The sequence below is a fragment of the Colobus angolensis genome, unplaced genomic scaffold (genome assembly GCF_000951035.1).
Source record: "Colobus angolensis palliatus isolate OR3802 unplaced genomic scaffold, Cang.pa_1.0 Scaffold89, whole genome shotgun sequence".
NCBI classification, from domain to species: Eukaryota; Metazoa; Chordata; class Mammalia; order Primates; family Cercopithecidae; genus Colobus; species Colobus angolensis.
In genome coordinates this window covers 2,847,081-2,861,653 of record NW_012122820.1, presented here as the reverse complement: position 1 = coordinate 2,861,653, position 14,573 = coordinate 2,847,081, and the positions used below count along the sequence as shown (strand labels likewise).

Sequence of the window (14,573 nt, the reverse complement as noted above, 5' to 3'; positions counted from 1 at the left end):
GGGGTTTGTTTAGCTTTAGAGATACTACTGAACAGTTGTGTGCCTATTTATGCTGTCTCCAGTAATGTCTAAGATTTCCCATTTGCTCCACATCCTTGTCAAAACTTGATATTGTTTGTTTTTTTTAATTTTCTGGGAATCTGAAGTGATATCTCATTGTGGTTTTGATTTACATTTTACCGTAACAACAGATTGTATTGAGCGTTTCTTCATATGCTTATTGGGCATTGGAAACCTATGCAGATTAAAGCCCCAATGAGAATATCACATACTCCTTAGAATGGCTACAATTAAAAAGACAAGTGTTAATGAGGATGTGGAACAATGGAAACTTTGATACACTGCTACAACTACTTTGGAGAACTATTTGGCATTTTCTTATAAACTTAAACATATAACTAGCGTATGATCCAACAAGTTCCATTCATAGTTATTTACCTAAGAGAAATGGGCCGGGCATGGTGGCTCACGCCTGTAATCCCAGCACTTTAGGAGGCTGAGGCGGGCGGATCCCTTGAGGTCAGGAGTTTGAGACCAGCCTGGCCAACATGGTGAAACCCCCCTCTACTAAAAATACAGAAATTAGCTGGGCATGGTGGCGGGCACCAGTAATCCCAGCTACAGCGGAGGCCGAGGCAGGATCGCTTGAACCCTGAAGGGGGAGGTTGCAGTGAGCCAAGATGGCGCCACTGCACTCCGGCCTGGGCGATGAAACCAGACTCCGTCTCAAAAACAAAAACAAAAAGAGGCCGGGCGCTGTGACTCACGCCTGTAATCCCAACACTTTGAGAGGCCGAAGCGGGCAGATCACCTGAGGTCAGGAGTTTGAGACCAGCCTGGCCAACTTGGCGAAACCCCATCTCTACTGAACAACAACAACAAAAATTAGCCAGGCATGATGGCGGGCGCCTGTAGTCCCAGCAGCCTGGGGGCCTGAGGCAGGAGAATTTCTTGAACGTGGGAGGCGGAGGTTGCAGCAGTGAGCCAAGATCGCGCCATTGCACTCCAGCCTGGGTGACAGAGCGAGACTCCGAAAGCACATGTCCACACAAAGACTTCTACACAAATGCTCAAAGCAATTTTATTCATAGTAGCAAAAAAATCCGGTAATAACCCGGATACCCATTAATAGTTACACAGATAAATTTTGGTATATAATAATAGAACACTGCTCAGCAATAAAAAGAAATGAACTACTGATATATTCAACAACATGAATTAATTTCAGAAACATGTTGAGCAAAGCAAGCCATCTACAAAAGAGGATATACTGTACGACCCCATTTATATGAAGTTTAAAAACAGGCAAAACTGATCTAGGATGATAGAAGTAAAAAACTGGTTGTCTCTGCTGGGGCTGGTGGTGGAAGCAGGGTGTGGTTGTTGACTCGAAAAGAGTGATAAAAATATTTTATATCTTGTTTTCAGTGTTGGTTACATAAGAGTGTTTTATTGCCAACTCACTGAGCAGAACACTTTAAGATCTGTGCATTTTCTTTTACATAAATGATTCTTCAATGTAAGAAAGTAGAAATAATTGAACTTTATAAAAGAAGTATTTAAATAAATGAATATTTAAGGATAACTTTTTACCCTTCTTTATTTTCCTGACATTATTAGCCACTGTTTCTGCTAACTCTGATCTCTGCTGTGTTAATTAGAATATTACATTAACTCTTATCACTTTGCGTCTTGGCTTTTTCAACCTGGAAATAAAGCAGTCCTTGTTCTAAAACACATCTTCAGTACTTTAAACCAACATGATACCAAAAGCTTGACATCAACTGAAAGCCCCAAGTAATGTGAGGTAATAGAAATAGTTGAGTCTGCATTTCTAGTTTCCAGATCAGTCAGAAGGCTATGCCCCCTTTCTCTTGGCTGTGACATCTGCTTTCTCCCCGTGGTCAGAGAAGCAAGGTTTCTTTTTGCCAAAAATATGGAAACCTGTACAACTTAATATTTTTCCTCAGTGGAAGGAATTAACCTTCCACTTCTCTCTTGAGAGTCAATTTTTTAAAATGTCAATTTCCCAGCAAAGAGAAGCCTTAGCATCTACTCTGCAGTGCTTTCTCTAGAATGAAATGTATAAAAACAATACAGTTTTAAAATATAATAGTAGATATTTTCTTGGTGGCTATTATAGAACATCTTATGAAGTATAAACTTGATTTTCTTCCAAAGCACTGAAGTTAAAGTGTACCTGTATGTACCCACAGTAAATAATAGCAGTAAGAAAGTCAAATTTACAGAACAAGGATGAGTCATAATTTGGAAACAATATTGCTCACTATACTTAGAATGCATTTTGTAAAACGTTTTCTCTGCCACTATGTTACCATTAATTAACTGGTTGCTAATTATCTAGGCTATTGAGAAGGCAGTGGCATGGATAATAAATTACAGGCCCCTTATGGGCAGAGACCATATCTTATATTTTATTTGTATTCTGTGGTGCCAAATAAACACAGGAAATAAACAGATTTAGATAAGAAATAGACATGTACAGTGTACTTAACAAAATTCCCGAATCACTCATATTCTAGAATTGTTATATACGTGTGTGTGTGTGTGTGTATATATATATATATATATACACACGATGATTTTGTCTAGCATCTGGAACATCAGAATGCATAAGACAAAGCTTTGAAGGTATGCTGCTTGGAGTGATCAGGCAGGAGCCACAAAGTTGCCCAGCTTTCCAAAATGTCTTCCTGTTTCCCACTTCATTGTAGAGACTGAGAACGACACCTCTTCAACAAACCAGTAGCCACAGCTGAACTGTGTGATTCACCCTCTCCATGGCTGAGCATGCTAACCGATCTGTGCTTTTTAAGCTTTCTCCTAGGCTTCAGGCTACACGGAGGAATAGAAGCTCTTCCAACTTAACAAATTCTAAGACTTGGAGACTTTGTTATGTCTTTTCTTTACCTTGCAGTCAGTTTAGGCAATGATTACAAAAGCAATTTGGAAAGTTAAAAGTGAACTCTGTGTAAATTCATTACTAAGTAAATGAAAGACACATTATCTGCCCACAGATAATTGAAGGTTGTTTTCCATTCTAGGATATTTATTGACATATTGATAGTCGCAAATAGTAGTTCGTAATCTTCTGTGAGTCACAAATCCCTATGAGAATCTGAATACTTTTCTTCTTCCCTTTTTTCCTTCATTTCTTCCTTCTTTACTTCCTACTTTCCTTCCTTCCTCCTCCTTCCCTCTCCCCCTTTCCTCAAACATATTTGCTTGACTACTGTGTGCCAGACATTGTTCTAGAGGGTCTATGCTTTGCAGTTTTTCACTTCCCAAAATGTCTGTTTGCATATATACATGACATTTTGCATAGAGTTTTAGGGATTTTATTGAACCCCTAAAGCTCTCTAGGGTCAAGAAACTAATATTTAAAGTAACTATATGGCTAAAAATACTTGACATTCTTACTAGGCAAAAACTTAGTATTTGTAGGAGTAACAGAATGCATTTCTCTTCGGGATCTGCCCAGCAAGACAAAATCCTCAAAGTAGACTCATTCAAATCATGAGCAGTATGGAATGGGAGCTGAGGAGTCTGACATTTCACACTTAGTCAGAATTGCTAACCTAGACAGTCTTGAGGCTCTTCTACTGTATGTGAGAGGAGTGGTTGGTTGCATTAGAAACTTTCAAGGACTCCTTTTAAGCCTGTACTTAATGAGAGAGGAAGAAGAGCCCCCAAAATTTAAAAATTATAATGTGGTCACTGAATCTTACTTTGTGTCTCTAAGTCTCCTTTGCCATTCTGACTGAAAAATTGATCTATTTATTATGCACCATTGCTTAGAGAGCTAATGTGTTAATATATGATGAAGGGTTATACATCTACTGTGACTTGAGTGATGAAACTTGTCACTCTGACCTTTAATCCAGAATGACTTTTTTGTTCTCTGTCAGTACTCCACTTAGGCTGAAAGGAAGGGATCTAAACTCTAAAGAAGACTGTTCGTCTAAAGAACTGGTGTTCTGCCAGTTAAAGAAGGCTCTGAAAAATCTCAAGTAAAGCAGAATTTCACTCTTGAGCCTTGTGGTATCTCTGGATTTTGTATTTCTGTTTTTCTCTGTGTTGAGTTGTGACACCAGATAGTTCCTTGAAACACACACATAAGCAGATACACAATGGGGGTAAACAACCTTCTCTTCACCCTGACCACCCAATTAACACAGTTTCCACTTTTCCGTCATAGCTGCTAGGGGACTCACGGAGAGAGCCTTCACGTGAATATACACATCTCTTACGTCACGGAGAGAGCCTTCACGTGAATATACACATCTCTTACGTCACGGAGAGAGCCTTCACGTGAATATACACATCTCTTACGTCACGGAGAGAGCCTTCACGTGACATCTCTTATGTCACGGAGAGAGCCTTCATGTGAATATACACATCTCTTATGTCACGGAGAGAGCCTTCATGTGAATATACACATCTCTTATGTAACTTAACAATCTGACATGCTGAGGTGAGGAAAAACCCATGTGGCAAAGTCACATATGGTGATTTACAGCTGCTACGTGAGAGTAAAATTAAAGCAAAGTCACTTGTTTTATCCTGAACGATACAGACTATGAAGGTTCTCAGCTTGACCAAGAAAACATAGTAATGCTATTCAGATTCATACACTGCATCTGTGGCTTGGACATGCAGTGTATTTTATATTTTGTGTTTAGGAGAGCCCAGTTTAGCATGGTGGAAGCCTAAATCTTGGGAGAGAAAAGCTGGGTTCCAAAACATTTTCTTAAATGCTTAATAAGGAAAGCATCTTTTAGTTTCCCTACCCTTTATCTATAGTAAGTGGTCATTATGGCTATATAATGTATATTCTTTTAGATTCTGTATTTTATATTACTAATTTTTGTCCAAAAATCATTTAGCAAATAGTTTCAAATAATCAAGTTCTGGAATCAAAGTAAATTTACTGCTTAACACACAGAAGGAAAAATTATGGGTTTTGAAGAAGGAAAATAATTTTGGACAAGAACTTGTATTATAATCACCTTATATATAGCTTTAGAGCTCTTTTTTTTTTTTTTTTTTGAGACGGAGTCTCGCTCTGTCACCCAGGCTGGAGTGCTGTGGCCGGATCTCAGCTCACTGCAAGCTCGCCTCCCGGGTTCCTGCCATTCTCCTGCCTCAGCCTCCCGAGTAGCTGGGACTACAGGCACCGGCCACCTCGCCCGGCTGGTTTTTTGTATTTTTTTTTAGTAGAGACGAGGTTTCACCGGGTTAGCCAGGATGGTCTCGATCTGCTGACCTCGTGATCCGCCCGCCTCGGCCTCCCAAAGTGCTGGGATGACAGGCTTGAGCCACCGCGCCCAGCAAGAGCTCTTATTTCATAGTAGAACCAAAACACAATGAAACTGGTCCAACATAAAGGGTTTTTTGAAAGTAGTATCTCCTGTGTCTATATTCACAGATTAAGTTAAAAATGAAAACGTACAGAAACTCTGACTTTTCTTTAATCAGGAGGTAGCACTAGGCTTCTTTGGCTAGACTACTGCTATGTCGAATTGTAGAAATATTTCCGTGATCATGTGTTTTATAGTTAGGCTATTTTCAGCAGAGCTGTTCCTATCATTGTTAAACACTCGATTAAATCATCTGATTCAAATATGAAGAAGTCTGTTCTTCATTGGAACAAATTTTTGACCTGTAGAAATACTCTGTTTTAAAAATAAGCTTAAGCATAAATAGATACGTTCAAATATAACTTTCTCAAAAACTGCAGTTATAGGAGACTGGACTCATTTCTATACATTGAGATTCACATACAGTAATAGATTGTCAGTGTGTTGCTGGAATAATTGGCATGCATATAAATCTTACATTTTTCAGATCATTTAGGTACTTATATATGTAAGCTTGAGATTACCATTATCAAACACGACTGGAATATGAATATCTCAGATTTTCTGGTAGACCAAAGTACTATTATTATTGTTTGTCCTTTGTTTTTCCATAATGAAGAGAAATGCATGTGATTTTGCAGAATTGTTGCATTCCTTGAGCTCTTAGTTGCTAGTGCCTAACAAGTAGTCAATCAGGAAGAGTGGTATATGGTAGGGTTGTTGTAATAAATACACGTTAAAGGAGTACATCAGTGCCTACATAGTGCTGAATCAATTGAAATATATAGTCTCTGGGAGCTCATAGCCTAATGACAGAATCCCATCAATATTACTTAAGCATAAGAAAAAGCATTTGAAGCAAAATAAACTCTCAGTGAAGGTTGAAGGAGAACAAAAGGGGAGATGTGAGGAGACTATCCATGCTGAAATCTTTAGTAGAAGGTATGATCAATTGATAGAGAATTCTAGCATATCTAGTCCACATGTTTAATTATTCCAGGAAGTGATAATTATTGATATCAACAATTATAAGGATTATTGATGGTAGAAGAGCTTGAAGTCTTAGATTTCAGTTCAACTCGGCACGTATTTGTTGAATGTCTGCACATGCTGGTTGCTGTACTGGGTGTATTAACAAAATCCTCCCCTCCAGGAGCTTATAGTCTAGTGGAGGGAACAGACTTATAAATGCTTAATTTATTACCTTTTTTAGTACAAGGATGTACAAAAAAAACTACAGGAGCAAAGAAAAAGTTGGGACTGTTTATCCCTAGAGGAGTGAGAAAGCCTGGGTCTTCAAGGATGAGTAGAGAGAAGGAAAGGATGTATTAGGGACTCCCTGCATGATATTTGTGGCCAAGGAGATTTTGAAATTTATCAGCAAGATTATGATCAAATGAAAATATAAATTTAAGTGGCCAATAAAGCAGAATAAGTTGTTTCTATTTATATTTGTTACAAACTATGGACTTTTCGGCTTCCTAACTTTTAAAAGTGTATTTACTCTGTTATATCTCTTAGATTAAAGGAACAAATAAAACTAGGAAATTAGTATATGATGAAAAAGATCCCATATGACATCTGGTAAACCTGAGGGTAGTAGATGACCTCAAGTTTCCCAGTTTAGGAAGATACTGACCTCTGTGAAGATTAGGAAGATTGAATGATATAACATGAATCCATTATGAATTAAAACTTTCTAAAAGATTAAATCCATCTTTTACTGGTAAAGTAATAAATTCTCATTTATAGTTGGAGAGTACATATTAATTTAATCCAAATTAGTATAAAGCTTTAATTAAGAGAGTTTTGTTTGTTTTTAATGGCATTAACTTTCTAATAACATTAATTTATTTAGAAAGGGGAGGGTTGTTACTACTGTTTCCCCCAAAATGTTCATGAGTATTAGTCACCCGTAAAATAGAAACTGCTTCTCATCTGCTTTGAACCTTTCATTCTTCCCAGGTCATGGGATCACTTATTTGTGAGGTGCAGTAAAACCATGTCATATGAAAAGAAGCAGACCAAGGGCCAAAGATAACAGTGCTATGTAGACTCTCAGTGGCCAGTGAAGATTTTATTTTACAAGATTGTGTCCGTGTTTGGTCAGTAAAGCTAAGGCGGAAGGTGAATGGAAGAACATTACTTTAAAGGCATTAGAGAACATGCTGGAGGAAAGCATTTTGAGTGCAAACATTCCAAATGGGGAAGAAGTACAGAATCCGCACAGAGCCGGCCAAACGCAGCCTGTGTTTCCCATCTATGGATGCCAGCACACAGGCAGCGTCATTGCTGCTCGAGTGTTTACTGCTGTGAAAACATTGCCACTACCAGAAAACTTAATTCCCTTCCTCTTTCTTTTCTCTCTTTTTCTCCCCCTCCCTCCCTTCCTCCCTTCCTCACTGATCTCCCCCCTCCCTTCATTCCATCCTTCTTTTTTTCCTTTAGAGAGTCCACATGAACTTTGGTTTAAAAAGACTAATTCCAGTCTTTTATAACCAAGCCTAGAACTCAATCCGATATGTAAAAACAAATTTGAATGCTTCATCTATTTCATCTGAAAGGCTAGGAGAAGGGCATATTTTAGGGGAAACAGATTAAACCAAGAAAAATGACTTTGGCTAGCGTGTTTAGCCTTGTTAGACCACAGATTCCTCATTAGTGAAATAGGTTATTGAACTGCATGCTTCTTACCTGACTTCTGGCTCTAAAATTTCATGGTTCTATTTTTTTTTTTTTTTAATATCTTGAGATCTTTCAAATGCCTAGTAACTGTGTGTGCATGTGTACTACCATATGTTAGTAACTAGTCATCATCAGGATGGCCAAATTTATTAAAGCTTGATCTAGATAAATGGTACAGTAAATCAAATACTATATTTGAATGAAGTCTCAGAAACAAGTGTTTACACAAATATATGATTAGATGTTCTCCATCCTTACATTGAAAATACTATTCTATTCTTTTGAGAAGGACTTCATGAAAGGAATGGAGTTTGAAGGAATTTTTAAATTTTTGGTTTATCCTTAGATGCCCAGAAGAGGTTTGTGTAATTTAACACTCCCTTGTTTCCATGGCTTTCCAAGTAAAAAGAAGGAACTTAAATGCTTTCCTTGCTGGATACTAAGAAAAACATATTTCCCTATCCTTTTGAGAGGAATTAGTGAAATTATATTAGAAAGAGCATTACCAAATCAGATGTCCTGCCTATTTAAATTTTACCCATGTAATTATGTGTTTATCATCCACTTCCTAATTGAATGGATATATATCTTCTTTTAAAAATTTACACAAACATTATCACATGTCTTCATTAGACGATTATAAGCTGTCATTCATGATTTGGAGTTGTATGGTATTTGGGTAAAATATAAAACAAATTATAAATATCTTAAAAGAACAGATCGAACAGAAATATTTATTAGGAACATAAACAAAATGAGGCAAATCCCCAAAGAACAAGCAAAATGAACTAATGCACCACGCTAATAAGAATCAAAGGGTTACAAGTGAAAATGTGCATTTGAGTGACACTGATACCACCTTTAATGGCCTCTTAACTAGCCTCTTAAAATTTGACCAGCTTTTGATTTTTCCACTGAAGAAATTTAAGAAAGAAAACACCACTATTGAATATAATCAGCTTGTTCTCTGCCTTGTCTTTGTGGACCTACAAAATCCAGACATGAAGTCTAATACAGAAATTTTGATCACCTTGATCTTTCTGACAGAGTTAAAAGGAAAGTAAAAGATTGATGTTTTATTATGTAAAGGCAGTATTGCATTGCCTGTTGCCTCAAACATCACTTTTTTTCAATTGAGAATTTCCAAAGAACGGCATAAACCAGGATAGTGCAGTTATAGGCAAAATTTCACAACGGTGTGTGGTAAATCCTGATTAAATATGGAGAGATGAGTTCTTAGAGTGAGGCAGTCACAGTCTAAGTATCATTAGAATATTTAGAGTAAATTTCAACATGTGCTTCCTACTCTTTATTTCGCTTTAGGGTTTCTTACCTCCAGGAGAGATGTAGAAATAGTTGAGTTGAGCTTCATGCACCAAAGTACCCTTAAACTTGACCTCCGTGTCGGCAGACAGGTGGCTGGGAAGCGGCTGGTATGCAGACGTACCAGGCTGAACAAAGGCTCGAAGCATTGTGAATTTCCAGATGTATATTAATTGGTTGATTTTTAAAGCTAAGTAATTATCCTGCTCATGATCTCTTGTAATTTTTTAAAACCCAGAAGCCATTCCTGCAGTAACATTTCAGTGCCACAAAAGTTTACACGGCCATATCGTATCGCTGCAAGTTTAGGTTACAGTAAAATTACTTTTAAGTTTTAGAATTCTAAACAAAACAAAACAAAACACCTTCTTGCTTGATTCTTTTCAACCTTGTATTTTCTGTCTTCCCTGCTCTGCTCCCTGCCTATGTAGGGTTGGGCCTCTCACCCAGTGGCTTTACGGGAAAACTTGGATTGAAATGTGAACTTCATGGTTTCTGTCATCCTGTCAGCTCATCACCTCCCTAAGGCATGATGATCTCTGGCTTTTATGTATCTCCACAGACTGCTTTGATAGACCCTCTTGTGTGGAAGAGTGATAGGTTTGTCCAGGGGTTGGTAGACCTTAGGGCTGAGAGGCAGGAAACTTCAGTTGGAATGCGTACTTTAATGGAATTCACAGCCTCTTTCCCAGGGGAATGCAGCTCAAGTTGCAAAACTATTTTAGGGAGAAGAAAGTTAGGCCCAGTTCTGCATTTTATCTTGGTGCCACTTTTTGGTAGCCAGAACTCTTGGTTAATGTTTCTTTTTTCTCCTTGGCTATTTAAATTTTCTGTCCAGACTAAACTGGGATCAAAAGAGTTATCTCAAAATGATCTCATTTTAATTTTTAAAGCCATGTTGCTTTGGAGATAAATGATTGGGTCCTAAAGAAGTCTTCACAGTGCCTTCAATAATTACGGCAAACTCAGTCTTTCCTTCATTTTGCTTTGACATCTGAAAGATGTTCCATGGCATTTTCCCTCCCTAAGTCTGCATTTCACTTATCTCGTGGTGATGACAATGTCAGACTGTTTTTCTATTTGTATCAACAGTTTTCTTGGCATCCCACCCTTACGAAAGCCTAATTCCTTATGTCAAATGCCACAAATGTATAACATCAAACAGAAGATACCCAAAATATTCCTATTACTAGAGCCTACTCATGAGACAACAATGGCCGGTTTTTCCTCTGCTGTTGGGCCTCGTGTGTCTGAGTTATGCTCTATTTTTCTCCCTTACTGCCACCTTTCTCCTTTGATAGTTTTGGAAAAGTCAGTCTTCAAGGAAAGAAAACTTACACTCTAACCAAAAAAATAGACCAGGCTTCTAGTTTTGTAACTAAGGTTAAAGTCACCAAGACACACAAACATATTCAGATTTATTAAGTGGTTGAACGTCAGTGATGCAGTCTGCTTTGACTTCAAGAACGTGAGGGTAGGCAGGTTAGTGTGGGAATCTGTGTAGGGAATCAGAGTAGGGAATTACTGTTGATGGACTGGAAGCAACCTTGAATATGAAGTTTCAAGATACACATTCAATGATCTTGAGATGAAAGAATTTTGTTTTGATGTAAAAGCTCTCATAGCCCATGGGCTTCAGAACTCAGATGTTCTTTTAAAAAAAAAAAAGTCAGTGTACCAAGGAGGAAAACGTGTATGTATTTTCATCTAAGAGAGTAAAATGGTCCTGTTCAAGGAAAAGCTGGAATCTTTTCCCCTACTTCCCCCTACTTCACACGCAGGTAGGTAAGATAAGATAAAAGATTTCTGGTACACCGATAATTGCAAAACAAAGTTTAAAGCCCTATTGCCACCTTTTGGCAAGTTAGTAATTCAGATTCATAGGTTCCTCTTTAAGATACCTGCTTAAAATAGCACTATAAAGACCTTTCTTGTACCTTTTGATATCTGAATCATTACTGACAAGAAGCAGAAATTCCATGCCCAGACATTGGTCGGGTAAGAGGAGAAGAGAAAAAAGATGTAGTTAGAATATCACAGCGGTTTTAACAGCAAAATACTATTAATATAATTACGTGTTTGGAAAGTTTGAATTTAAAGTCTTTTTTCCCTTTTAAAAACATGTTTTGTTGGTTTTCATTGCCCTATCATAATATTGTTGCTATTTTCACTGAAGATTTTTAAAATGTGTATGTAGTTAATACATTACTTAGATGATTAATGCCATCAGATCCTCAACTAGATATTTATAAATGTCTTTTGGAGCTGTTTCAGCCTTTACTATAAAAATGATATAGATAGGCACGTACTAAAGTATACAACTTATTTGAACATGATTAAATGAATCAATAGCAGGTATATTATGTCACAGTTCCTTTCATTACTAAGTGATGAAATCATAGTCGTATCTAATCTTTCAGCAGTTGTAAATTTTCTGTACCATTTTGAAGCCAGAGATTTATTATTAAATTTTATTTTTTCCAGTGGCCTATCCCTAACTTACAGCTTACAAAGGCAATTTTTCAGTTAACATGTTCCTGAGAGAAGGAGAAGGGGAGGGAGGCTTCCAGGCATAATTTGACTATCAGGTTTCTGAACATTTAAAACTAAAGATGAGATGTGTTTCTGAATGTGCAAATGGAGTGTAGAAACAATGACATCTCGAAGCCAGGAAGTTTAGAAATTGTGATTTCATTTTCAATCTGTATTCATTTGCTTAAGAAGATTTTACCAAATGCCTGTTGTGTTCAGGTGCTATATTTTTAAGGAGAACACAGTTTATTGGATATGTGTGGGTATGTATCTTTGCACGAAACCACCACAGATTTCTCTGTGGACTTAAATTTCGATGCTTTTTTTTTGAGACAGAGTTTCGCTCTTTTCGCCCAGGCTGGAGTCCAATGGCACGATCTTGGCTCACTGCAACCTCCACCTCCCAGGTTCAAGCGATTCTCCTGCCTCTGTATCCCACGTAGCTGGATTATGGGCACCTGCCACCACGCCTGGCTACTTTTTTTTATATTTTAGTAGAGATGGGGTTTCACCACGTTGGCCAGGCTGGTCTTGAACTCCTGACCTCAGGTGATCCCAAAGTACTGGGATTACATGTGTGAGCCACTCTGCCTGGCTTGATGCTGCATTTTTAAGCTTTAACCCCAATGATTGTTTTTATTTATTCAATAATTATTGAATAAATCAATTCAATACATAGATTTTTATGTATTTAAGATGGAAAGGAGATTTTTTTCTATTTTGTAGTTTTGAAGACACTCATAATTTGTTTGATGTGCTTTTTGCAGTGTCCATCTATGGAATTTGGTTTTATGATAAGGAAGAATGCCAAAGAATTGCAGAGCTTATGAAAAAGTAAGTACTAAAAGGCTAAATATTTTTCAGGACCTGGTACTTTTGTTTGTATTTCTAAGTGTATGTAACTATACTATACTCTTAACAGAATATATCTCCCACAGCAGCCCTTTTCACAGTGGTTAGGCAGACGTTTAGTATTAATTAATAAATGAAAAATAGACATAAACAACTTGCCACATTTTCACTAGGTCATATTTATCATCTAGAATGATTCATTTTTTCCTGTGTGTGAATATATATGAATTGTTCCAGATGGCAGTTTTCTTTAGTATTTTCATTTGTAAATTAGCAATTTTTTGCTTTGAAAAGTTATCAATATGCCTGTCGGTAAAAAGAACATTCAGAGCCATCCTAAATGCCTGCTCCAGATTCTGTAAAATCTTTCATTTCCTTCCTCCCCCAAGTGCTTTCCTTTAACTGTGTACACGTGTTCGTGGGAGCTCAGAAGTTCCTCCCATGTCTCAGACACTGAGTTAAGGTAGTCTTTATTTTCAGTTTCCTTGGAAATTGCTGAGTTACTGTTAGCTTCGTGACCAGCCAGCCGTCTCGCTCTTCCTTGTTACTGGTCTCTTTCTTTTAATCTCGTGATCCCTTCTGATTTGTCCCATTCTGCATTCCGGGCAGCTCTAAAATTGCTGTCTGACTCCTCGCCTTGGCTCCCTGATTGCACTGGAAGAGGGGGCTTGCTCTCTGCTCCTCAGTTGGTTGACTGATCAATTTCTGCGCCCAGGGCTGCTCACTGTGGGGCAGTTATTTCCCTGCCATTTATGGAGATGGGTAAGAGCCTCAGAGTGAGATGAGTTTCCTGCACATGCTGTGTCACAGCCTGGGACTGGACTCAGCCAAGCACATAGGATGGCTGCTGCCACATGACACTGTAGCTCTGTGTGCAAAAGAATCAGTTCCCACTTTTAAATCCTGGGGCTATGAAATGACTAGAATGTGACCTCACAGAAATGAAAAACAGGGAGCACCTTTTAAGAAATGAGATCAATTCCTGAAAGGCTAGCTAGAGATAGCTAACTTTAGGTAACTATCTCAAGGTGCAGATGGTGATTAAGTGTATTCAAACTGGTATTTACCACCATAACAACTAGTTCTAGAACATTCGTATTACTGTAAATTGTGCAGTGGATAGTAATAGTAGGATTTCATACAGATTAAAAAATACCCTGTCGCTCAGCCAAGAGGCCACGTTAGAATTGTCAGCATTCTGCAGTAATTACCTAACAACTCGGGCAGGAAATTGATTATTTACTAGCAATAAGCAGCTGATTGGTGTGGATTCAGACTCCCTCCCTAGTTAGAATTAAGTCTCTCAGTAAGTACTCAGATCTTTGTTACCATAAACTTCATGGCAATAATAAGAATGTGAGCTGAAAGTCACAGCACATAAAGGGAAAGTACATTTTCCTCGGCATCACCTAGCAGCATATAGGAGCAATCTGGTCCCTTCTGTATTGTTTTCCAGGCAGCGGAAGAACTCCTCATTACTGTAAATGGGTTTTAAAATGGCCCTTCTTCTCCGAGTTAGAATGGAATCTTTATCATGTTTTGCAACTGCCAGAGAGCTACAGGATTTGAGTTGCCAGAATCAACCTTGCCTTGTCTTCAAGGCAGTCTGTAAATTAGGGGTACTTTCCTCAGTATTTCAGAACTCTAAATTGGGTTTCCTTAGCTACTAATGAGAGCATCCATTAGAATGCACTATGTGAGGAGTTGGCAAACTCTTCTCAGAGGGACCAGAGAGTATTTTAGGCTTTGCAGTCCATAGGATTTCTGTTCCAACTATAGAATTCTGCCCTTGTAATGTGA

General features: G+C 38.0%; 1 protein-coding gene across 2 annotated transcripts in view; it reads left to right on the top strand.

Annotated features, from left to right (window-relative positions):
- The window catches only part of DCP1B (decapping mRNA 1B), a 57,921-nt gene that overhangs the window by 24,750 nt on the left and 18,598 nt on the right, over positions 1-14,573 (top strand). For both annotated transcript variants that reach the window (XM_011931050.1, XM_011931049.1), the window contains exon 4: positions 12,689-12,755. In XM_011931050.1, coding sequence (XP_011786440.1) covers positions 12,689-12,755 — 67 coding nt within the window. The remainder of the gene's footprint in view (positions 1-12,688; positions 12,756-14,573) is intronic.